At 36.1% G+C, this 27157-nt stretch overlaps 1 protein-coding gene across 1 annotated transcript; it reads left to right on the top strand.

Moving 5' to 3' along the window:
* Nucleotides 1-796: 796 nt before the first annotated feature.
* Nucleotides 797-22917, top strand: CIMIP6 (ciliary microtubule inner protein 6). Its single transcript, XM_022597295.2, has 4 exons — nt 797-1036; nt 7180-7333; nt 21018-21133; nt 21979-22917. The coding sequence occupies exons 1-4, from the start codon at nt 797-799 to the stop codon at nt 22345-22347; spliced, it is 879 nt and encodes a 292-aa protein (XP_022453003.2). The 3' UTR covers nt 22348-22917.
* Nucleotides 22918-27157: the final 4240 nt, after the last annotated feature.

The following is a 27157-nucleotide window of genomic DNA, read 5'->3' as shown; positions in this document are numbered from 1 at the left end:
TATTCCTTTTAAAATATTTTTTAACATTTAAAAATTTCAATAATTTTTATTTTTCTTCCAGGGTAGTTATTAGAAGCAAAAAATGATGAAATTGAATTAGCTATTCTGATGTCTGCACAGTGGTCTTTTCCTGAAAAGATAAATAATAGTGCTCTTTTGGTAGCTTTTATAAGTTTGCCAGGTGAGCCTTTAAAATTGGTTATCCTTGTCCAGATAGCTAAATATACTAGGTAACTAACTCTTTTTTTGCGATACGCGAGCCTCTCACTGCTGTGGCCTCTCCCGTTGTGGAGCACAGGCTCCGGACGCGCAGGCTCCGGACGCGCAGGCTCAGCGGCCATGGCTCACGGGCCCAGCCGCTCCGCGGCATGTGGGATCCTCCCGGACCGCACGAACCCGTGTCCCCTGCATCGGCAGGCGGACTCTCAACCACTGCACCACCAGGAAAGCCCCTAGGTAACTAACTCTTAAAGAAGATGAGTTAAGATTAGCATGTAACTTAGGCACATGAATAAATACTGTAAACGTAATTTGTAAGAATGATCAAATCACTACTCTTTCTTAACTCCAAGCAAATGAATCTGTACACTACATTGGTATATGGTAATAAATAATCACTATTAACACAAATCTCTTTATCTTTTATATAATTTCGAATGACAGGATACCCTCCCAAATTTTAATTGCACCAGCCCCTAATAGTTATTAATAAAGCCTAAATTGTCTTGACACTTGAAATATATTTAAATCTAATTTTATGTAATTATGACTCAGCACTGAAATGCTCATTGGATAAATGATATACTATTTAATTCTGTTTTTCAGACAGCATGAAATAGAAGATGCTGGTATACTGTATGTAACTGAAAAAAAAGAAGAAACGAAACATGAAAAAAAGCCTGGAAAAAGTATTCAACATTCAAAACCATGTGTTGGGAGAGGACATGTATATTATGCTAAATTCATTAACACAAATGTAAGAACATGCAATGAACCAGTTCCCTACATAGATCCCCAAAACGAGCCAGATGATCAGGTTGGATTGATGTTCATTATTTACAGATATAGATTTAGATTCAGAAGTGTTTTGCAGGATAATTTTGTCACAGACTACTTAAAGGATGTGACAGATCTCAGACTAATATTTTTTATAATCCAATAGTTAAAAGCAGTAAGCTGGAACTATCCTTACTGATAATTTTGCATACAAACTATATATATATATATATATATATATATATATATATATATAGGGAAGGAATCCAAATAATTGTTTTTCTAGATCGGGTCAGATTATAGTCACTCAGCGGTGCTTGTGGGTAGGAGGGGTTATTGAAGAAATCTCTAATATTGTATTTGTGACAAATAATATAAAAATTTCCCATGATACTTAGTAATTCAGATACTTTCTATAAAATAGCTACCATTTATTGAAAGCGTATGAAGTGCTAGGAATGAGCTAAGTGTTTTGTATAAGTTATATCCTTTAATCTGCACAACTTCTAGGAGGTATTACTGGAAATAGTTTAGATGATAACATGCTCTAATATAGTAAATTAACATACCTGAGATTACATAGTAAGCAAATGTCACAGTCATGTTTCTGATCCAGGACTGTTGGTTTAGACAAATCACACTTTTATTCACTATCATATTAAATATATTCCATTCTTTTTTTTAGAATCAGTTTCGTTGAGGTATAATTTATTGTATTAATTTCCTGTGTTGCTGTTACAAATTACCACAAACTTAAACACTGGCTTAAAGCAACACAAATTTATTCTCAACAGTTCTGAAGCTCTAAAGTACATAATCAATCTCATTGTCTATTGGGAGAGCTGGTTCCTTCGGGAGGCTCTAAAGAAGAATCCATTTCCTTGCCTTTTCCACCTTCTAGAGGTTGCCTGCCTTGGCTCATGGCCCCTTCTTCAAAGCCAGCAACATACTGTCTTCAAATCTATGACCGACTTCCCTGCCTCCTTCTTCTAAGGACCCTTGTTATTATATTGGGGTCCTCAGAAGAAGAGAATCTGGGATAATCTCTCCTTAGCAAGATCCTTAATCACAGCTGCAAAGTCCCTTTTGCCATGTAAGGTTAGGTGTAGTTGTGATTTAACTCAACATTTAAATGGAGATTGCTTTTCGTGCGCTCTCTTTACACTGATAACATCAACTGTTCTTGTCATGAAACAGCACACCATGGCCGTGTGTGTGAATATGAGAGCTTTTGGGGGCAGAAATTCCTGTAGTCAAATATGCTTTAATATCATGTAGTAAACCCTTACAAGGGCAGTTTTAAGGCTCTTTTGTTTTATAAACAAATAATTATTGAGCATTTAAAAGATATTGATAGAACATGCCTCTGGGGGAAATAAATGTGGTACAGAAATCCAGGTTAGTGAAGTCCTCATAATTCTTGCAAAAGTTAATGAATGACTCTCCTGAGCTCTAGTTCAAGGCCAAGTTTAAACCAAACTGTTAACCCATCCTGAACCCCATAAGGAAAAGAAGCTGGTTTGAGAAGAGAAATATGAAACATAAAGAAATTTTAAAATAAATCTAATTTTCTCTTGTTCCTACTTTGTAGGTGTCTTGAAAAAAATAAATGTACAGAAGCGTTAGTAGCTTGCTCTATCAACAAGACTGGGTAATAGCAGCAGTAGAATCTTTGTTTATTAGTGCTCAAAGCTCCATGAGTCAAAGACCTTAAACAGGTGGTGAAAGTGAGTTTGAAATGAAGTAAGAGGATAGGTAAGAGAGGTTCACAGTGGCTGAACAAGGAGGGCTGAACAAGGAGGTACAAAGACCAAAGATGCATCACAGAGCTAAGTGTTCACATTGGGCGTGGAGTGAAGGGAATGAACATACTTAAACAAAACTAAACCTACCCCCTCCAACAACAACAAAAAACCCTTAAATGTACTCATTTCCAAGTACCCAAGGAGTAATAAAGAATGCTCATTTCACATATTTGTAAACTTTGTTCTTTTACTTAAGATGACAGTTTTCTTTTTAAAGGTTAGCTTGGTTTAAAAAAATTAACTGGCTTATAGTAATACTGGCTTTAAAATAAAAGTAAAGAAAATAAAGTTGCCTAAATATTTCAATTGACATATATCTGTTGTCTTATGTATTTTGCTAAGATAATATCTTTAGAATACCAGATTGGTCGGTTTTATTTATTTACAAGATTTTTAAGTGAAATAATCAATTATACAGTTCTACATAGGGACATAAAATTGGTGGTGCTAAAAGAAGTAAAAAGGAGCTTTAGCTCAGTTATTTCCAATGAAAACTAATTTGGTTGTCTTTGTGTTTTTAAATATTAGTAAATATTGATATTTCAAAAAAGATTATACTGGGTCAGTATTTTCCAAAATGTATTTTTTTGGAGCACTAGTCCTTGCCAATGTGCTCAATAAAATAAAGTTCCGAAGTCACATATGTTTTGGAAAACCTGTATTTTTATACACCCTTCTCAGAGCTTCACAATTCACATTAGTAGATAAAGGTTCTTAACTTGTTTAACTCAGTATTTATCAAATTTCTTTAACTATGGAAACCTCTTTTATATAACACCTATTAATATGCTGCAGAACCAGTGTTCCACAGAACACAGTGCAGGAATAACTGTTATTGTGAATTGTTATTATGAATTGCTTAAAAAGAGGTATTTTTCAGCGTTCTTTCTGGTCCACAACAAAACATAGAGGAACGTAGATACAGTGTAACTCTAGTGTTTGCTATAACACAGCAAATTTTTTAAAGCCACTGAGCTCCATTAAAAAAATATGATACTCTATGTGTAAGGTGTTGTCAAAAGTCCAGATTTCCCTAGGAATCCATAAAGTATAATTTGATGTCCACAGATCACCACACCACCACAAGCAGCAGTAGCCATCTTGGCCAGGGCGCCATAGAGCTTGGCACACCACCTCTTATATTCTCTTAACTGGTCCCTCCAGGATACCCCACTTACTTTTTACTACATTTCCCCTAGGATTCTCCCTTAGTTTCCCAAAGAATGGAAGCAAATGGTGCATTTCTGAAGGCAAAGGGCTGACAGAAGTGTAACAGAGAGTGCCTCACGGTGGTTTCCAAATGTGACTAAGGGGCCCACAGCACAATGGCTCTTAGGCCTTCCAGCAGCCGGGGTTATAGGGAGCCTTGTCATCAGGAATCACCAGGCACCTCCCTACCATGGAGCCCCAGTGACGGTCATCCTGCAGCAGGAAAAGAGACAGGCTTTGGCCTGGAAGGGAGGACTTCATCCTCTCTCTGGGTGCAAAGTTTTGGGAAAAAACTCTTTCTGTAGGCAGAACCCCCTCTACAATCTGCAAGATGTGGTCTGACCCCCAAAACCTAGGCAAAGCAATAACATAGAGGACCTTTCCCGGTTTGGTTTATTTAATCATAAATACTTCCACATGCACCTCTCAATCCAATGTAAGTGATAGTACACAGAGCAGTACATTTTTATTCTTAGTCTTTCTCTTCAGTGTGCGGTGAAGGAAAAAAATAAGCCTCTGCCTTTACCTTTTGTCTTATAATCTCTCTGAGCAAATGCTTGGACCAAAAAGGCATGCACGTGTGCCTGGGTGCATACACACTCTCTTCCAGGAAGGAACCAGACTTCTCAGGCATAGGGCAGACTCTCCAGAAATAGAAAAGATAAACACAACAGTTTTTGAACTGTAGCATTTCATTCTCCTGAAGTGAAGATTCATCCAATTGACAACACTAATCAGAACACTCACCGACTATAAGGGTCTTGAAGTCATCAATCACACTTCAGAAAAAACTGCTCATTACTTCCTTTATACGTATTTGTGAAACCAAAGAGACCATTTTGGTAAAATTCTAAATTCCAGTCTTCTTGAAAGGTGAATTATCTCTGCTTTAAGGTAGCTTTTGCACTACACTCTTGTTTAAGAAAAAAATTGAAGTCTGCCAGACATCATGGTTCACTTATTCCAGAGTCACTTCTCCAGTAACTTGGATGTTAGCAAAATAAGTTTCACATCAACAAAAGAAGATATAAAGAATATGCCTTAAAACCTTGTCATAGAGGATTTCTCAGGATATTTACTTAGAGCCTCTTTATTTTTATTTTTGAAATAATTTAAATAAATTTGTGTTTATCTGGCTTTGCCTTCCACAGCAGATTTCCTATAGCAATGTAGCACAGAAATCAGAGGCATGCACAGACAAATGACGGGCTGAATTGAGGCGGCTCTGCTACGTGTTAGTGATATACCTTGGGGAAGTTACTTTATCTCCCAGCAGTTTTCTCATCTGTACAGTGGGTGTACCCACTTCATAGAATTGTGATGAGAATAAGTGAGAAAAGGCCTAGACCTTGGAGCATAATAAGCACCGTGGCAATCACAGAGTAGGGAAGAGCTGCAAGAAGCAGGCACTCTGACAACAGTAAGACGTGACTATTTTGAGCCAGAGAGTGAGAAGACACCATCTGTGTAGTGATATGTTCTAGAATTCCTAGGATCTACATCAAGTAGATGTAATTCACCTTTAAGTCCATTCTGAAAAATGAGGCATTGGCTGATCTTTCCTGCTCTCCAAAATTCCCCACTTCCTACATTTCTTTGATTTCTGCAAACATTCATTTTTATCCCTGGTTACAGGCTGTCACTGGCCTGGAAACTGGCCCTCATTTCCAGTTGCAAAGTGAGTTCTGACTCTGTCTTCATCTGTGCAGGGCTTAGTGCTCTCTTTGGTTCATGTCCATCCCATCTTTTTCAGTTTGAAGATAACTTCCCTTAATGAAGAACCTAAAGTTGAATAGCTCTGACTTTCAGCTCTAAGCAGGGTACTCTTCTCCAAATTCTAAGCCTTTCCTTGATTTCTTGCTGCAACAGAATTCTTTCCCACAGAACACCCGATTTTTGCTGCTTGGTATATTTCATGAATCTCTTCTAAGCTTCTTGACAGTCTCCTGACAAGCTGACTCCATTCAAGTGTTTCTCCTTTGAATCTGATTTTGTGCACCGCTTGTACACACACCTGTCTCCTTGAAAACTAAGCTCATTTGAAAGCTAACTGCCTATGTAGCCACACAAGTTTCTTTAGATGCCTCCTTCTTTTTATATCAATGTAGCTTCAATTGTATTTTCAGAATTTAACTTATTAGAATCTCATATTTATCCACCTTGAATCATATTTTAAAGTCTCTGACAATGCAATCACAGTTGATCTTTTAAAAGGCTGATCTCTTCCCTTAAAGCCCCAGGTAGGTGTTGGAACATACCCAAGGTTACTTTCATTCTCTAAGATCCAAGGACTCCGAGGTGTCAAGTTCCCTTTTCCCAAGGTTCTATTCTACCTGATCAACCAGATTAAAAAAATTTTTTTAGTCAGTACTAAGTTGAGTAACAATTCACCTCACTGCTTTCTGAACTTCTAAGAGATCAAATGTGCTAATGAAGAGTCTTCATTTCCTGCATACTTAGTTCAGGTTTTATTATCAGAAATTCAGTAACATTGGAGATATTTCTGCTTAGAACAAAGTTTCTCAAACTGAATCATTAGTGAGTTATAAATCAATGTGGACTGCAACCAGCATTATGAGATGAAATAGAAAAGTAATATAATAGAAAAATAGCCAAGTGCACTGCAGGTAGTGAGAATAAGTATTGTTTTGTGAAACCTCTAGTTTTATGTATATGTATGCAGTGGGTACTCTTGCATGACATAAAATGTATTTCATGGTGTGGGTCATGGACTAAAAACTTTGAAAACCACCATCTTAGATGACAATACATTATTTGTATTGCCATAATGAAAAGTATAGAATATGTTTTAGATTAAATCATGTTTACTATATGCATACGTGTATATATATGCATATTTATATATATATATAAATGGTAGTACAAAACATAGAAACTATTTTGTTGATTTTTACCATTCAATCTGTTGATAGAAGGTAGTTTAAGAAATTAGCAGCTGTATTTTAGCTAAAATTATATGATAATGCATTTTTAGGTGCCTCTTAGGAAATACAGTCTTTATGAAAATATATTTAGTCCTAGATTTCAGAACTCTATTTTAGTACTAGAAAATCCAATAACTTGTTGAATCAAATTACTGATCAAACACATGAAAATGAAAATGTCCTACAGTATCCAATTTTGTGTTTCCATTTTTTTTTCCATGAAGGGTGACTGGTGGTCACATGGTAAAGGACTGGAAAATCCCTTCCAACCACCTTATGACACTAAGAGCACCCAGAGGAGTGACTTTAAAAAACCAACATGTCCATTTGTTTCTCCAGTCAAATACAGCAAGTTGCAAAAGGCTTCTTATGGAATAGGTAAGGTTAGCAGTTCTCCACTGTCTCAGGTTACTGCTATCAAATTAAGATGTATTATACGTGCTTGCACCTCCTGGGAAAATTAGTCCTCTACAGGAGTTGAAAATATACATGCAGCAAGTGCAGCCCTTGACAAGTTCCTTATCCCTTCCTAGTGGATAACTTAGCTCCAAATATGTTTAATACAACATAATAAAAATTGTAATGTTCATTGATAACACCAGCTTCCAAGTCAGAAATTTAGTAGCATTCTGCTCATTATTGCCAGCAAACTTTAAAAATTATAACTGTTAGGCAACACTATAGAGCAGTATTTTTCAAAGTGTGCATGGAGGGGCACTGTTTTTTGTTGTTTGTTTTTGAATTTTATTTATTTTTTTATACAGCAGGTTATTATTAGTTATCTATTTTATACATATTAGTGTATACATGTCAATCCCAATCTCCCAGTTCATCCCACCACCACCACCACCACCACCCCGCTTTCCCCGCTTGGTGTCCATACATTTGTTCTCTACATCTGTGTCTCTATTTCTGCCCTGCAAAGCGGTTCATCTGTGCCATTTTTCTAGGTTCCACATATATGTGTTAATATACAGTATTTGTTTTTCTCTTTCTGACTTACTTCGCTCTGTATGACAGTCTCTAGATCCATCCACGTCTCTACAAATGACCCAATTTCGTCCCCTTTTATGGCTGAGTAATATTTCATTGTATATATCTACCACATCTTCTTTATCCACTCGTCTGTCGATGGGCATTTAGGTTGCTTCCATGACCTGGCTATTGTAAACAATGCTGCAATGAACATTGGGGTACATGTGTCTTTTTGAATTATGGTTTTCTCTGGGTATATGCCCAGTAGTGGGATTGCTGGGTCATATGGTAATTCAATTTTAGTTTTTTAAGGAACCGCTATACTGTTCTCCATAGTGGCTGTATCAATTTACATTCCCACCAACAGTGCAAGAGGGTTCCCTTTTCTCCACACCCTCTCCAGCATTTGTTGTTTGTAGATTTTCTGATGAGGGGCACTAGTTTTTATGATGTTTATAGCTACTGCTCAAAAAAACAGGGGAAGTCAAATAAGTTTTGGAAAAACTGAATTTATAAAGTTAAACAGTTTTGTGGTTTTTTTTTTTTACTACAGAACTCTTAAAACCCTTATTCTAAGCATAAGCATAATGAATTTCCAAGAAGAGGGATAAAGAATGCTATGTTTTCCCAATATTGACAACTTTACCTTTTTTCAGATCATCTCACATGACTGGTATCCCACAAAACATAATTTAGGAAATACTGTTCTATACAGTATTCATACATTTTGAGATCTAAAATTTGTTTTACCTGACAATGTCATTATAATAATCTAGGTCTTTCACATTTATTCAAGTTGTATCTGTTTCTTAACCCAGTACTACTCATCTCTACCGCAGGAGTAGAATTTTTAGCAAGTCTTAAAGAAGTGCAGGATCAAGTCCAAACAAAAATGGATTTATTGAATACCCGCTCTGTTCTCACCCCACACAAAAGTTCACGAGATAAACATCAAATTTTCTGAACACGACAGTAGGCAGCGAAGGATTACTTTTAGACGTCAACAGTCCCTCAGTTTTAGCCTTCTGGCCTCTGTGATTGGCCAGTCTAGTTAAGGATACAAAGGGAAGCTAGATTGAAGGTCAGGATATTAGAAAATGGTCATATTTAACATGATTTCTACCTCAAGGGTGGTAGTTAATAGGGAGGGCCAACTATTAGATAGTCTATAACAATGGCGTCTCTTTTAGAAAGGTAATAAAGTTTCCAGTTCTGATTCAAGATGGTAGACTGAGCACAAACATCTAAAACCCCTGCCTCCCAAGACCCTATTGAATGATAGCAAAGCAGTCAACCCATAAAGGACCCATAAAGGTGAAAAGAATGGAAGGAAGAGCTTTCTGGATTTTGAGAAGGAATGGAAGACTGTTGATGGATAAAAAAGAGCAAAGAAGCAATAGCCTAGAATATACAGAAGGAGATGCAGTGAAGAGCCATTCTGCCTGAAAAAAAACAAAAGTATCTGAAGGCTCAGTCAGCAGACAAAGCATAACAGAAACGGGGGAGGGGAGAATCAGAGGGTTATTTGAAAGTCTGTTTCTTAAATAACTGCTCCAGTCATGAGCACTCTACCCTCTCCCAACATTAAGAATGCTAGAGCCCATTGTCTCAGCTAGATGTCAACTACCACACTAGTTACTTTAGTATTTCAAACTGGTCTCCTATCCTATTCTTAATTTATGAATGGACAACCAAAGATTAGAATTATGCCAAATTATATTTTTTTTAGGTCTGGAGGATAAAATCAAGGAAATATCACAGAACATAAAACAACAACAACACACAAAACCTTAGAAAATATGAGAGTATAAAAGCAAAATGGAGAATCAGTCTTGGAGGTCCAACTTTTCTGGAGCTCCAGAAAAGAGTAAAAATGAAGGTGAGATAATTATATCCACACATAACATCTATTAAGCATATACTATTTGCCACGTACTTTATGGAACTTTCTAAATGTTTACTCATTCAATTCCCACACCAACCCTATGGCATATAATAGTATAGTAATACTATTAATACTCTCATTTTTCAGATGAGAAAGCAAGCACAGAGTTTAAATAATTTGCCCAAGGCTACACAGCAAATAATTGGTGTTTGAACTTAGTCTGACTCTAGTACCTGTAAAAATAACCAGTACTCTACACAGCCTCTAGAAAAATAATAGGAAGATAGTTTCCCAACATAAAGAAGAGCCATTGAAAGGGTCTACTGAGTGTATCTAAGTATGAAGGGAAAAAAGATATACACCTATACATCATTATGAAATTGCAAAACAATAATTATAAAGAGAAGATTCCAGAAGTTTCCATTAAAAGAAAACTAAGTCACCACCTAAGGAATAAGTATATGGAATCAAGCAACACGGATGGAAGAGCACAGTGGAGTTAATGTCTTCAAAGTTCTCAGGGGAAATCATTTTTAACCTAGAAAAGAGGATTTATTTGACATGTACACTAGAACCTTTTTCTTCCCCAAGTGGCACTGGGCATTGGACCCACTGAGAAAGAAATATAGTCCTAGCACAACATTTGGCTCTTAAGTGAACAAAATTCACGTAATTGTATTGTAAGTGCTACTTAGTAGTTAACTTTTAGCGTTATTCTATAGACACAATATGGAAAATTTAAATATGGTTACAGATCAGAATTATGTTATCAGCTTTAAGAAGAAAAATAAATATACAGTTGACAGAAGATGGGAAGTAGAAGAGGAGAAGGGTGCTAATATCACTATTTAACATATGAGTCCTCAAGAGAGACTACCCAAAATAGATGAAACACGGAATAGAAGATCAAGGCTGAAGTCAAAGGAGTTAATACAAGTACCAATTTCTTTCTCCAGCCCTGGCTTCTTTCCTGAGCTTCAAGCCTGATATCCAACCAACTACTTAACATCTCTTCTTGGATAACTAATCTCCTTTTCAAGCTTAACATGGCTAGAATAGACCATTTCATTTCGCCCATCCAAACCTATCCCCCCATCTCAATTAATGTCATTTCTATTCCCCCAGATGTTCAAGTTTTGATACCTAGAAGTCATTCTAAAACTCCCTACCCTCTACAGTCAATCCATCTTGACACCTCTATCTCCAAATACTATCCCAAATTATCTTACCAATGTAGTGAAGCCACTACTGTCCTGCTTCCTTTCTTCCTCCTCCATAATGTTTTCCATACCATCGTCAGACAGATCTTTTAAAAACATGAAGGACATCACTCTTCCCCTTTGGAGGCTTTAGCTACTTCTCACTGTTTGTAGAGTAAATTTCAAATTCTTTGCCATGGCCTACATGGTCCTATTTGACCTGCCAAATCTACCTAAGTCTCCTATTGCTCCTGATAGCTTGGCATGGGGATTTAGAAAAGGGGCACATAACTCAGACCAAGGAGGTAGAGAATACTTTCTGAAAGTCATGCTTGTTTCAGAACCAATTTATGCCTGTGTACTTGTTACTGTATTTCTATAACTTAATTACATATTATAAATTAAAATCTGAGTAAGAAAAAAAGCAGTTGTTTCTATAAAACATTCAAAGTTGAATACTTTACAAAGACTTGCTAAAAGGTTAATCACTAACTTTAAAAATGCTAATTAAGCATGGGTAAAATAACTATAAAAGAAGAGCTAGAGGGAATTTTTTAAATCTTGAAAGACGCTGTACTCATTTTCCTTCAAATGCATCCTTAAGTTTCCATTCTGTGTTAAAGAAACGGAAAATGAAAAGGACACATTAGGCATGTGGTTTGTGCAAGAAATATAAAGTGGAATTCCAACCAACAGGCACTTCCTCAAAGAAAATGCCTTTGCACTTCAATAAAATTTTGGTGAATGAACTGGTTAAAGGAAAATAAGTATGGTTTACATAATTTTCTATGATTCTTTGCCTTAACTGACTTTTTTGTTAACTAACCAGTCAGGTCTCAGTACTTTCTCATAAGGAGCAGTTGTTTCTTCTCTAGTTCAAATAAGGGATGTGGTGGAAGATGAGACAGAGAGATAGGCTTTGTTCTAGGGTGATCAGGCAGGGCCCGGTCATTTCATAAGGGAACCACCATAATCAGTGTCTGTAGGTCTGTCAATTTTCCCTTAGAGGAATCCTCCAAGCCTCTGCCTGGAGCGGAGGACAGAAAATCTGGGAGTCTCTCAAACAATCTTCAGTTTACAGCTTCGACTTGTACCACTTCCCATGCTCCCTGCCTCAGAAACGTCTGATGCCTCCAATTCCCGAGCCTCCCTGGAAGGCTGTGGCATGAATTGGCTTGATTTTCACCCCCCCTCCTCCTCCGCAAGCCCTTAGCTTCCAGTTTACTGGACTCTACTCAACTCAATTGCCACTTATCCATCTGCTTTCCAGCTTCCAAATTTGTTAATATCTTTGCTCGCATTTAGTTCTCTTTTTTCCTTAAGGCTTTAAGCCCTTTTAATTTCTTTACTATCATTGTACTATCTTCTTCCTCTCTCTCTCTGTGTCTGCTCTTTTACTGGTATTTCTCATTGCCAAAAGCATTATTATATTCCAGGTCCTACCACTATGCCCAGACTCAACAAATATTTATTGATTAGTTTAATGATAATTACATATTATTCAACAGATTAAAGTCATAATGTAATTTTAACTAATATACACACCACAATATAAACCTGCAATTTATTCATATTTTAGATGGTGTTTGGGTACTAGATGAGAATGATATTTAAAAGAAAATATTTTATGTAACATTTAAACTATAACTAGTATAACTAGTATATAAACTAGTCTGTATATGCAAGATTTTTAATGTATATATATATGTGTGTGTATACATATATGCATATAGACAGAAAATGTGTATATAAACATGCATTAATAGCAAAAGTCATCTCATAGTCATTCTGTTCCATCAGCCCACTTAATTACGCCTGGTTTTTGGCATTTCAGCAATGTCATCTTGTACTGATAATGAAAGTGCCCTTTATGTCTTGTACCACCACACAATTTCCTGGCTGCCATCCATGGTCAGTTCAACAAACGGCTATGCTCCATCATATATGAGTCCCTGTAAGAATGAGTGTTCACTTTGGGTTTTATATAATAAAACTTTATAAATTGGAAAAGCTGATCTAATTGGTAAGGGAGGTGTTTCATACTTAAATAAAACTTTGGCTGTTTATCAATTACTTGATATTTTAACATTCTTTAAAATTGTGAATTCAGATACAGTGCTAAAAATATTTTTCTAAAATAGGTTTTAGTTTGTGTTGCTTCTTTTGCATCAAGGTATAACATAACAATGATTTCTTGCTACAGTTGTATTCAAGTTTCTCTTTTTCACTGTATTGTGAAAATCTGTACTGTTATTTTTACATTAATAATCCGTTTATGTAAGATGAAAATAAATACTACTTAGAAGAATGGGGTTTCTAATAGAAAAATAATACTGATAAATGTTTTTTAAGTAGATACAAATGAAAAGTTAAGAAAATTTCTCAAAACAAAAGCTGCTAAATCCGCATCAATATGAGGAACAAGTTGTGTGTTTGAATAAATCCTGGCTTTGTTGATAAAATATAGATGGCTAGACACCAACTTGTTTGGTGTATCCTTGTTTGGAAAATTCCTATTTTAATTAGAAGTTTCCAAGAAACAGAGAGTGAATTTCAAACATTCTTCATAGACTTTGGCTTACTTTTTGTAAGCCTCATCTAACAAGGCTTCTTTTAAGTAATTATTTTGGGTCCGATTTGAATTCTTAAGTAGAGTAACCACTAAGAACTTGAATATCTTCTTTGATGTTTTCCCACTTAGATGATCTTCACTATTGTGGGCTTCTTTAAAAATCACATATATTTGCATAAATGAACATGGTAGTTATGTCTACTTTTAATAGGTATAATGTCTGGGTAAGGAATTTCCTTCTATAATAGTTTAGATTACCTTTCTTGCCCCTTTATTGGTCCCCATGAAGATATTTTTTTAAGTTATTATTTTCAAGATTCTGGGAGGTTCTAGATCACTATATAAAAGATGATTCATTTTGATTTAATTGACTTCCTTCTGAAGTCTTTCTGTTTGTTATCTGCATAACAAGTCAATCCAACATTTAGTTGCTTAAAACAACAATCATTTTATTTGCTCATGATTCTGCAGTCTGGGCTGAGCTCAGGTGGGCAGTTCTTTGGCCGTTCTTGCTGGTGAGCACTTGAGCGACTGAATTTAGTTGGTAGGTCGTCTGGGAACTGAACTCAGCTGGGACACTGGAATGATTGGGCCTGTCCTTCTCCGTTTGGTCTCTGCGTGTGGTTTCTCCAGCAGGGTAGATGGAACTGGCATAGTATTGCTTCTGCCACATCCTATTGGTTGAAGCTAATCACAAGGACAGTGCACATTCACAAGGGGACTGTACAAGGATGCAAATACTGGGAGGCCTGATTCTCTGGGGTCACCAGTGTAACACCTTACTTCAATGTCTTTAAATAGTCCTTTCCATGAGAGTTTAGGAATGGCCAACTCTTCATTTTTCTTTGTCTGAAAAGGTCTTTAAATTGCCCTCACTAATAGATGAAAGTATAGCTGGGTATAGAATTCTAGATTCATAGTTACTTAGCTTTTACACTAGGAAGGTATTATTCCATTGTCATCTGGATTCTATTGTTATGTCAGGTCTGAAAGCAGTCCAGTTGTTAATCCTTTGAAGGTAACTTGTTTCAGTAGAAGATTTTTTATGTTCTATGGGGGTCTTTGCATACAGAAAGAGATATTTATTTATGGTTAAATTAATATTCTAGTTTTAACATTATAAGTTTAAAAATATTTCTTTAAGCCCTTAATTTTTAAATATTGTATAATATTAGAATAGTAAGTTTCACTTGTTCTTTGGTGTTTAATTAACTCAGCTTGAACAAATGAAATACTCCTTAACAATGACTTATTTACAAACATAGTCAATTAAATTCCATTAATATTTTAAACTGCATTTGGTGATTTAATTATATTCTGTTTTCCTCTTAACACTTTAGATACCTAACAAGGAAAATGTAGAACTTTGACCATCAAAACCTTCCCAAACAATTAAAAAATTCTTGTAATAAGAGCTAATGAGACCCTGATACATTAAAAAAAATTTTTTTTAATAAATAAAATTAAATTTAAAAAAAAAACCTTCCCCAAACAATTAAAAAATTCTTGTAAATCTAATAAATTAAACCTATAAATATAGTAAATACATATATGTCAAACATTTTAATACTCTTTATAAACTTAATATTTCCCTAAAACTGTCAACACTAGAAAACTATCAGATCAAATTTTCTTCTGACATATTACATAACAAATTATAGATTTAAATGTATTTGCTTTATCATCTCTACATTTATTCCCAAACCTTCCCCAAATTAAAAGACTTACTGAATATTTATTTTAGAAGAACTGTGTTGGTTGGTAGAATACTGGTTTTGAATATTAGTAAGGTATTAAAGTATTTGTTTTGAAAAAAAGTTACCCTGTGACCAATCTTTGTTACCCTATATGAAAAATATGCAATATACTATTTGTATTAAATCTAGTTTATGGTGAGGCATTTTTGTTATCATTACAGAGGGCTTTTAATGATGATAGAGATTTTGTTCTATGCATTTCTCTCACTAAGACAAAGCGAGAGAATTTAATTCATCATACTTTAAGTTTTCCTTATAGTAGGTGGACATGACCTGTGTTGTCCAAGGATAGGTTCCTGTGTGGGAAATTGCTGGCATTGGATTCTACGCAGGTAGGAGGCATAAAAGTTTCTAGTTTGGGTCAGCTTATTGTTTGCCCCAACTATTATTGCCATTAAGGGCAGCTGCCCTGTTAAACAATTGCCCTTGATTGTTTTTGACAAATGCCTTTGGGGGAAAGGCTATTTACACTAAGAGAGGCTGAGTCATTGTCTATAAAGACAAGCCCTAGGAATGGAGTTTCCAAAGAACTGCCAGCCAGGTTAAATAACAATTCTTTGAGTTCATGTTTGTGGGAAGTTCCAAAGACAGTGGTTCTTTCCAGTGGCTGCTAAGCTTCTTGCTGATTTTTACCATAAATTCAGGGCTGTTAGTTTCCAAGGCTTATGACAAGGTGGGGACAGGGGCATGAAAACTGGGCCAAAGGCCTGCTTTTATTACAGAGATTAAGCCATTTTTCTTGAATAAATGCTTCTCAGATTGTTGCAAGCCTTTGGTTAATTTCCAAAGTTCTGAAAAAGTTGATTTTGATTATTTTTGCCAATGTTCTCATTGCTTTTATGGAGAAGCAGTTTTTTTTGAGGTTTTTACTCTGCTATTCCCACTGATGTCCTATCCCTTTTAGTTTTCATGCTACAAATATTTTTTCCCAACCTATCATCTCTGTTAACTTTGCTCATGGTGTACAGGAATAAATTTTGATGTAATCAAGTTTATTAAGTTTTCACCTATGGTTTGTGCATTGGGTGTTTATGATGAGTTTTCCTACCCTTAGGTCACAAAAATATTCTCCTACATTTTCTTCTCTTGGTTTTATCATTTTACCTTCCATAATTATGTATTTAACTCTATAGCCCAGCTTTATGTGCAGTATTAAATACGGAACCTATTCCATTTTTCTCCATGCAGTGAATAAGTTTTCTGGATACCATCTACTAAACAATCTACACTTCCGTCATTAACTTGGGAGACCTCCTTAATTGTATGTTAGGGTTCCCTATATGAATAATCTGTCTCTGAACTCTCTGTTACATTCCTTAGGTTAATTTTCAGTCCTTGGATCATTACTAAAATGTTTTAATGATATAGATTTTTAGCTTGTCTTAATATCTGATAGGGAAATTCCTCATTCTTTGCTCTTCCTTTTCACAGTTAAGCTCTCTATTTATGGACCTTTATTTTTCCATTTCAATTTTGGAATTTATGACATTTCTCAAAATATCCAGCTAGAACTTTGATTGGGTTGTGTTGACATTATAGATTAATTTAGGAAAAACTGTCACCTTTACAGTAACATACTATCCCAACCTATCTAAGGGAATGGAAAGTCTATTCAGCTCAATTTTTGTCTTTGAGTTAAAAAATTTTCTCTATAGAGATCTTGTGAAGTCTTACTTTCTAGAAACTTTATACTGTATAGTTTTATTCCTACAGGGACTGTATCTTATTTTTCCTTTTGTTTTCTAGTAGGTTATTTTTATTATAGCAAAATGCTTTTGATTTTTGTACACTTATCTGCTTGCCTTGCTATACCCTTATTATCATTTTTTTTTTTTTTTTGCGGTACGCGGGCCTCTCACCCTGTGGCCTCTCCCGCTGCGGAGCAACAGGCTCCGGACGCGCAGGCTCAGTGGCCATACCCCACGGGCACAGCCGCCCCGCAGCACGTGGGATCCTCCCGGACCGGGGCACGAACCCGCGTCCCCTGCATCAGCAGGCGGACTCCCAACCACTGCGCCACCAGGAAAGCCCTATTCTCATTATTGATTCTAGTGGTTTTTCTATTCAGGTAATTATATTACCTACAAATAATGACAGCTTTTTCTTTTCCTTTGCAATCATTATACTACTTTTTTCATTTTTTATAATATTCACCAGAATCTCCATTAATATGTTAAACAGTAGAATTTTAGTTCTGAGTTATTATAGGTGTAATACTTATTTTTCTGTTCTTTAGTCATTGTCTTCATAAGGAGGCAAAACGTTTTGTTATTTTCTTCCATATACCTTAGGCACCCTCCTTGATTTATTTCTATTCTCATTTGAGTTCTTCCTCTAGAAATTTTTTGAAGTGGTCTGTTTATGGGGAAATATTCTGAGGCCTTCTTTGCCTCCCAATATTTTTTAATTTTGGCTTCATGGTTAAATGACAGTTTGGTTGGATATTAAAATATTAAAATTCCAGGCTTAAAGTTTTTTTCCCTTTAATATTTAAAAAATATTAATAAGTTATTATGTGTCCAATGTTGTCAAATTTGATATAAATCTGCTTCTTACTCCTTTGTAAGTAATCTACCTCTCCTCTTTGAAACATTTAGAATTTTTTCTTTGTCTCAGATGACCTTAAATTTCTCTATAAAGTGTCTTACATGTGAGTTATTTCTTATCTACCATACAGGACTGGGAGAAGAGTGAGCCAAGTGAGAGGTCTAGGGTGCAAACTGTAAGGAGGCACTCACTCCCAGGATCATGCAAGTGCCTCCTTACATTTTGCATCCCATGAGCCTCACTTGCCTCATCTTACTCCTGGCCCTGCTACCTGTTTGGTAATCTGTGAGCCCTTTCAATCTGAGGTCTTTGGGCTTTCTTTAATTCTTATGTATTTATCATTTTTATTTCTTTAAACATTTCCTTTTCTCTGTTTCTTCTTCTAGGTTTCCTGGATTCTAGTGTTGGTATTTCTACCATCAATGTCTCTTAGCTTTTCTATCTTTATTTCTTTCTCCTTTCCAGATTCCTTCTGGGAAACCTACTCAGTCTGATTTTCTAGTTCATAACTCTTATTTTTATCTCCCCATTTCTACTTCAACTATTATATTTTTATTTCTAATATTTTACATGATCCTTTTTTATGACCTCTTATTCTTGCTTTATATTAAGAATACCTCCTGTACCTTTGAGTATATTTGTTATGCTTATTTTATTCTTGGTACATAGGTTCTAATAATTCTGCTTCACATAGTGTACGTTTTAAATCTTATTGTCTTTCTTTAACAGTGTCTCTCTAGTTTATCTTAGGTCATATTCCCCAAGGGGAATTATCAGCCCTGTGTGGGCAAAGGCTAAAGACCAGGGTCTGGCTTGTGTACCTCTCAATGAATTTAAGGAAAGAAGATGAAGGTCAGGCTGGAGAGGGTCAGGCCTGACAAAACCAGTTTTGACCATCTCCATTTGTTGTCCCTATTTGAGACCAATCCTCTACTCAGGGCTCCACTCCTTTCCCCTTTAAACTCCTAAAAAGAGGCATCACTGAGAGAAGGCAATCTCTTGATGTTTTTAATCCACCAGCACTGACAATTGCTCTGGCAGTGCTGGAGAAGGAAATGCCCAAGGGGCTGCATGCATCCATTTTCATCAGCTCCTTACCCTGGAGGGATTTCTGTGCTGCTCCAATGTTACTAAGTTGACAACACATGGCTAGACGTTGCTGCCAGTTTCTGCCTCCCTGAGGCAAACAGTGATCTTCCCAAAGCAATGTGGGAGAAAGTCAAGAGCAGATTTTAAAAGCTCTCCCAACCTATTCTCTACTGTCTACATCTGATCTCCCTACCCTCCAGCCCAAGCTGCCACCAACCCTTCATAGCAGTTTACTAAACCCTTTGGTTTTCTCCCAGCATTTTGATAGTTCATCACATTCATGCTTCTCCTCTTCCATGGTTTCCCTTTCGTCAGGATGCAAAAGAGCTTGCCCCTTGCCTAACTTAGAAGTCCCTTTCTAATTTGACCCAGCATTCTAGAGACTTTATAAACATTGTCTTTAATCCTCACAGCTCTGAAAGCAAATTATTATTATTCCCATTTTAGGGAGAAGAAATTGAATCTCATTGAAGTTAAGTGATTTGTCCAAAGTGACACAACTAGGAAATGCAGTAGAGCTGGAATTTGAAAGCACGTCTATCTTATCCCAAAGCCCATGCTTTGGATACTCCATTAACCCCACCTGATTAATGCCTAAATTTAGAGCTGCCTCATTTTATTCAGAGTTATCAGACTATGTTCCTGAAAACACTAACATTCTGTGAGCCAGACCATGGCCTTCACCCCAAAACTGATAGTCTTTTCTGATTTGGTGGAAAAATATAACTTATGGTTAGAATTTCTCAACGTAATAGTTGTCCACAAATTTATGTTACATCTTTGGCACCTGCTCTCTTTTGTGTGCTAGCAAATCCTAAAAGAAAAGTAATGATTAAGTAGAAAATGAGTTTTGAGTATCTGATCTCAATTAGAAATCAAGGAAATGTTATCAATTAGCATTTTTTCCTGCTAGCTAGAAAAGACTGCCATCTCACATTATGTAATATATAAATATTGGAATAATCATTCTAGCTAGTAAAATTAGTTTATATCAATGTCTGAATATTGAATTAAATTCATGAATGCTTAATAAATGTGAATTTACTAACATATTTTTCCTCTTATATATTCTCCCTAATTTTAAAGTCATGGTTTTTCCAATTTAAATTTTATTTTTTAATAGCTAATACAGGCATACAGTACAAAATTCAAATGGTACAATAGGGAAAAGAGTGAAAGTGAATCCACTCTTCTCCACCTCTGTCCTCCAGCCAGCTAATTCTCTCCCCCTGCAACAACCACTGTTATCAGTTTCTTGTTATCACTCCATAGATATGGGAGGTGTACATATTATCTTATGTACATATTTTTCTATAAAAGGGAGAAATTTTAAATTTTTTCCTTGACAGAATTTTATGTCACTAAACTGGGTGTTACTCTGACTCCTTACATAACGTAGTGTGCTAAAAGCAAAACTAAAGTGAGTTTCTAAAATTATTAAAAATTTTAAACATAGAGAAACCAATATAATGAACCCCTATATAGCTATTACACAGATTGGAAGATTATTTAAAAGCGATTTTTAAAGAATACTCTCACAAATTTTCAGAGCCTTTGTCAATGGGAAATGAAAAGAATTGTGTGTTCAAGTGCAGTAGCCCTGGAATCTTCCAGTTCGTTTGTCAGTGCTAGCAGGGAGCAACTTACGCATAAATTTCTCAAAGCCTTTTCAGTAGTAAAAATAAGTTGACAAATAAATTGTACTTATGCTTTTCCTAACACTTTGGTTGGTATATGTGCAAGAAGCAGATCTAACAGTTGATTTTTAAAAACCATTATTACATTATTATTAGTTTTTAAAATTACTAGGAATTCCACCTGTGGGGCTAATTTGGTTGTTTTGATTTGGTTCTTTTCATGGAGAAAGAATGATGAATCTATTATTGTATTATTTAGATGTGTTTAGGTAACCTTTCATACTCAAAAGAATTTAGTTTCGTTAACATTTTTGATAAAGCAAAAATATTATAAATACTGATTACATTTCCATATACAAATCTTTTATCCTGACTTCACAAAATCTCTTTTTTCCCCTTAGTTCCACTTGCCGCTCCTGATGCATCAGCAGAACTCCAAAAGAATTTTATAGAACGCATCTCTTTTTCACATCAATATGATGCCAGGAAAACACCCAATGAGCCCATCCGGGGAAAGGTAAGTCAGTATTTAGAATCAATTACTTAATACTTTATGATGGGATAGATTTATGGTAGAACTCTAAGCCTTTCAAGTCATAATCATATTTCTCAAAGTTGATTTAAACAAACTAGCATGGTTATTAGGAGGATAAAATCTTAACCACATGTCATAGTCAAAACTAAAGAATGATGTCATAATTTTGGATCAGTCTTTGGAATTTGGTTCAAATTATTAAAATCATTCACTTAAGGTAATATCAAAGCAACCTGCTAAAGTTTTTGACATGCTTATGTATGCGTGTGGCAGGGGGATGCATATAAGTTTTATAAATTGAACAGTAATGTAATAGTCAATTGCTGGATTTTTTCCCAACTACAGATGTTTGTTTTCATATTTCACCATAGCTAATAATAATAACATTTCACAACAACTATTAGTTGTTGGAAGTAATAGACGTTTATGATGCAATCATAAATCCTTAGGTCTATGAACTGCAGTTTCTATCGTATCCATAGCAACCTGCAGAGCAAGAAATGAAATTGGATATGAATAGTCTCATACAATTCAAATGACAGAAAAATTGAGAATGGGAGATAATGAGATGCTGCTCCTTTGACTTTCTGTTTTTCCCTTCCTGTTCATTTTCTGGTGCACCCTTGTTCATAATTTGTTTAAATGGTTCACCAATAATTATTATGCTTCCGTCTTCAGTTTTGAACTAAGGTGACAGCCAATGAAGAGGCAGAGAAATAAATGCCTGCTTCAATCAGGACTTGAGCTAATACATGAACTCCGGTCACAGCTGCATCTTCCAGCAACTTGTGTGCCCTGGTTAATGTCAACTTTGTTTTCCTTTCCAGCGACATGGAGCTTTTGTGCAGACAGAGATAAAACCAGGGAGTAGGCCAACAGTTCCTAAGAGAACAGAGGTATTACTGAATGCTCCAGGGTCATGCTCATCAGAACAGTCCAAAAAAACAGAGAAAGGAAACTCAGCGGAAAGCAAAATGATCTCACCCGGTCTCTGCCGACAAAATTCCCAGGAGTTGCTAGAGACTAAAACTCACTTATCAGAAACAGACGTCAGAGAGGCAGCCAACACATGTCCCAGAAGTCTTGAGAGAAGGGAGAAGACTGCAGACATCTTTCAAATAACTGCAGTAAAAGCTCTTCTCACCAGGCATGATTCTTTAAGTCCACCAATAAAAAGTCAGGATAAACCAGGATAAACTACCTTCTTCAAATAAAAACATAGTCCTTAGAATGTAGACGATTTCAGAATCATCATACAGGCCCTCACATTTGCTTCTTCTGTTATCAATAACCTCAAAAATGACAACTTATGTAAATGGGAAAATGAAAAAAGGTAATAAAATACACCAAAAATTTAAGTGTGGTCTCCAATGAGTGATGGATATGAGACATATTTCTATGTTAGATTGTTTCTAGCCATGGCTCTAGAATCAAACTGGGGCTGGAATTTTGGCTTCACCACATAGAGGCTGTGTGACTTTGGGTAAATTACTTAACCTCTCTAGAGTTCAGTTTCCTCATCTGTAAAATTAGGATAATAGTAACTTCATAAGGATATTGAGCATGAGATCATACACATTGATCAGTGATCAATGTAATCACATTATCACTATTACTATAATTAAAATTTCAATTTAAGGATAACATTCTCCTATAACCTTGAATTCTCCTCCTTATTCTAAAACTTTGAACCCTTCTATTTACAATTAAGAGTGTAAAAACTAAAAACCTTTCTCCCAGTACAAGATACACACACACACACACATTTTTTTTTTTTTTTCTGTACGCGGGCCTCTCACTGTTGTGGCCTCTCCCGCCGCAGAGCACAGGCTCTGGACGCGCAGGCTCAGCAGCCATGGCTCATGGGCCCAGCCGCCCCGCGGCACGTGGGATCTTCCCGGACTGGGGCATGAACCCGTGTCCCCTGCATTGGCAGGTGGACGCTCAACCACTGTGCCACCAGGGAAGCCCCACACACACACTTTTAATTGAAAGGCATGAGTACACAGAATATCAAAATATTTCCTAAATTGATTTCTATTTTATTTAAATTATTTCTAGCACTAACTCAACCTTTGCTTTTTGGCAGAGTTTGGTATGGGTAATTCTACCAGTTATTCTATTTGGTACATTTTGGTGTGCCAAAAATGTATCTACTATAAGCTGTGTTATGTTGCACACAAGTGGAAGTAGGTGAAGTATTCCTCTGCTGCCCCAAAGAGTATTTACATGCCCAACAAATTTCCATGGGAACATATCCATTGTACACTATTATCTATAGTACTGGTAAGACTACAGGTGTATCTTTATTCCTCCACTAAAGACATTTTAATAGACTGCAAACAAATAAATGCCATTATTAAATATTTGTGTATTGGGAACTTCTGGTTCTTACAACATGGCAGATTAAGGCGAATAGTGAACCCCTTTCATTACAAACACCTTGAAATGTTGAATAAAATGAAACAATAAATAAACATGCAGCCCAGCTCACAAAACAGGGAAACCCTCATGTTTCAAAATAAAGAACTTGCTTGTTTTATGTATCAATATATATCTTGAAGATCTTTTCTTGTCAACACATGTAGACTACCTCATTATTTTAACAGCAGCATAGTCTTCCATCGTATAGATATACTATATAACTGGAGCAATAACACAAGCTTTGATGTGAGTCGGGGAAGGGAATGGAGGTTGCTAGCAGATCTGGAGAGAGGTCTTACAGGCTAGGGACTAGAAAAAATATTTTTTAAAAAGTGTACACTATTTTAAAAAAAAGACTATGAACTTGAATTTTAATTCACATTGGAACAGAGATGGAAATTTATGGCCTCCAAAATAGAGAGATGGCATTGAAACATGCATAAAGCTAGAACTTTGGAATAGCTGCTATCTTGGTACAAGGCATACTGGAAGAACTCCACTCACTTAACTGTTAGCAAGAAAGTTTGCCTCTGCCTAGAGCTATAGATAATGAATAAATCTTTGCGAGAAAGTAAAACCTCAAGCTTGCACCACATTCCAATTTGAAACATGAGTTTACATGCAGGTCATCTCATATGACAGAAAATTAACATAAAAAATAATCCTGCTGGGGATACCACTGAGGTGCCTGACAAAAGCAAATGCAACACACACCCCCACCCCCGGAAAGATATTTCCACAATCCACAGAAGAAACAGTCCCTGATAAAGGCAAGGTTACAAACAAAAACTACAAATCACACAAAGAAGAAAATCAGACTGAGCAAGAGTACAACAGTACAACAAAGAGAATGATTAAAACTTCAAAACTGGAGAGAAAAGAATTAAAATACTTTCAGTTTGAAGATTCTTATCTTTCTTCCATTCTGGAAAATTTTATCCTGTAGCTTTTTCTGTTATTTCCATCCCCTCCATTCTCTCTCTTTCCTTCTGGGACAGCTACTAACAGAATGAACACTCTCTTTCCTTCTGGGACAGCTACTAACAGAATGAACACTTGGATCTATCATCTAGGTCTTTTATCTTTTCTCTCATTATCCTTCTCATCGTACTTTACCACTAAGTAATGCAAGAATTCCTTGGCACTAACTTTCTACTAACTAATTTGCTTTTCAGCCACGTCCATTGTTATGCTAGGTCATCTATTGAAATTTTAAATTTTTTTTTTTTTTTTTTTTTTTTATTTTTGGCTGCACTGGGTCTTCGTTGCTGCATGCGGGCTTTCTCTAGTTGCAGCGAGTGGGGCCTCCTCTTCGTTGTGGTGCGTGGGCTTCCCATTGCAGTGGCTTCTCTTGTTGCAGAGCACGGGCTCTAGGCGTTCAGGCTCAGTAGTTGTGGCGCACGGGCTTAGTTGCTCCGTGGCATGTGGCATCTTCCCGGACCAGGGCTCGAACCCATGTCTCCTGCATTGGCAGGTGGATTCTTAACCACTGCCCCACCAAGGAAGCCCTTGAAATTTTAAATTTTTGACTGTATTTTTAATTTCCAAGATCTATACATGCTTCCTTAATACATAAGACTCTCCCTATCTTATGGATACAAAAGCTGCTCTTATCTCTCTTAGAATATTGTACTTATGCTTAAAGTCTTTTGTTCGCTTTCTTAATTTTTGTTTGTTTAGTGTGATGATTCACTTTCTTGGTATTGTACTTTTTCTCAAATGTTTGGTGACTCTTTTTTTTTTCTTTCTTTTTTTTTTTTTTTGCGGCATGCGGGCCTCTCACTGTTGTGGCCTCTCCCGTTGCGGAGCACAGGCTCTGGATGCGCAGGCTTAGCGGCCATGGCTCACGGACTCAGCTGCTCCACGGCTTGTGGGATCTTCCTGGACCGGGGCACGAACCTGTGTCTCCTGCATCGGCAGGTGGACTCTCAACCACTGCGCCACCAGGGAAGCCCGTGGTGACTCTTAATTGTACAGTCTTATGCATGGTATTTCCAAATCCCTATCAGTATAAGCTGTTTCTGTCTACTATAGCCTGACTTTGGAACAGGGCTGGGATATGCAGTCAGATAGTACCTGAGCATGATTTGTTTGATGGGCTCTTTGATCCCCCTGGGGGTTAGTAGCTACTTAGGCATCACCTGCTTTTCTAGCTACAGTGTATGATTCAGTTCATACCACAGCTGCCCGTTTCTTAGCACACAGAAGAGGGGATAACTAATTTGCTGCTCCACATGCAGTTCCCTAATTTTCCAAATTGATAAATGTACCAGGGCCCTTTCCACTTCTTAATATTCACTGACTCTAAGCTTGTAATTCTATCAGACTTAACTCCCCAGCAGTTACCTCCACATGGGTTAGGCTTTTGTTTCATTTATTTTTGTTTTCCAAACATTTGTTCTTGGTGATATCTTTCAGAATTTATTTTAAAAGTATTTCTTCTGATAGGAAGTTTCTCTGTTTTCCAATGCTATTAAACTGTATTTTATTATCTATATCTATTTACCTGTATTTTTATGAGATTTAATACAGAGTAAATGGTAGAGGTGTATGATCAGTCTGCCATCTCGAGTCAATCTTTCATTTTCTTTTAAGTAAATTATTTGCAAACTTAGTACTATAACCATTAGTAAATCACAGATACTCTGCAATAGACATCATAGTTGACTGATAATCATGGAGGATTGATACAATCCTTCTGTCTTAGAGAATATGTTTTAGTGAGACAAGGAGGGTTTGGAGCCAGTTAGTGGAGTACTACCATAGGCTAGGTTGGTAGTTCTCAACATTTTCAAATATGAGGACATCTTTTCTGCATTAAATAAAGAGTTTATGTTTCCTCACAGAATATTAATTGAACTTTCAGTATCCATTGTTTGAGAAAACACATAATAACAAAATGAAATGATGACTTCCAGGTTCGAGTCTCTGTTTTTTAACTGCTAAGAGTGTATCTCTCCACGATGAATTCCATAGTCTATTAAAGTTATAACTGCCTGTCAGTACAAATGCTGCTCTTAAATTTCGCAAGAAAATTTGAATGTTTCCAAGTAGTTCCCTTATTAGGTATTTTCATAGAATGATAGCATTTACCAGGATACAGGGTTTTTGTTTTTTTTTCAGTTTACCAAACCAAACCAAAAATCCCATAATACTTCATATAGCATTTGAAAACTATCTTAATGAATGTGTTAATGGTTTTCAACCCTTGACGTTGCTATTAATAATACTATAAATTTATATGATGTGTTTTAAGTTTTAAAGCATTTTCAAACTTAGACCTAGAGATTATCATACCAAGTAAAGGAAGCCAGCCAAAGACAAATATCATATGATATCACTTACATGTGGACTCTAAAAAAAAAAAAAGCTACAGATGACCTTATTTACAAAACAGAAATAGACTTGCAGACATAGAAAACAAACTTATGGTTACCAAAGGGGAAAAAAGGTGGGTGAGGGATAAATTAGGAGTTTGGGATTAACATATACATACTACTATAAAATAAATAACCAAGAAGGACCTACTGTATAGCACAGGGAACTAGCCTCAATATTTTGTAATAAACTATAAGGGAAAAT

Source organism: Delphinapterus leucas, chromosome 13 (genome assembly GCF_059928025.1).
Source record: "Delphinapterus leucas isolate spDelLeu-1000000601 "Yukka" chromosome 13, BTC_Dleu_Yukka2, whole genome shotgun sequence".
In the NCBI taxonomy this organism is placed as follows: Eukaryota; Metazoa; Chordata; class Mammalia; order Artiodactyla; family Monodontidae; genus Delphinapterus; species Delphinapterus leucas.
Note: the sequence above shows the minus strand (reverse complement) of the source record. Positions and strands in the feature narration are given on the sequence as shown.

Excerpts from the sequence above, each read along its gene's own strand:
- CIMIP6 (XM_022597295.2), top strand. The coding sequence starts at position 797 with ATGATATACTATTTAATTCTGTTTTTCAGACAGCATGAAATAGAAGAT. Across the intron at positions 7,334-21,017 it reads AAAGGCTTCTTATGGAATAG|TTCCACTTGCCGCTCCTGAT; the intron begins GTAAGGTTAGCA and ends TTTTCCCCTTAG. Across the intron at positions 21,134-21,978 it reads ATGAGCCCATCCGGGGAAAG|CGACATGGAGCTTTTGTGCA; the intron begins GTAAGTCAGTAT and ends TTTCCTTTCCAG.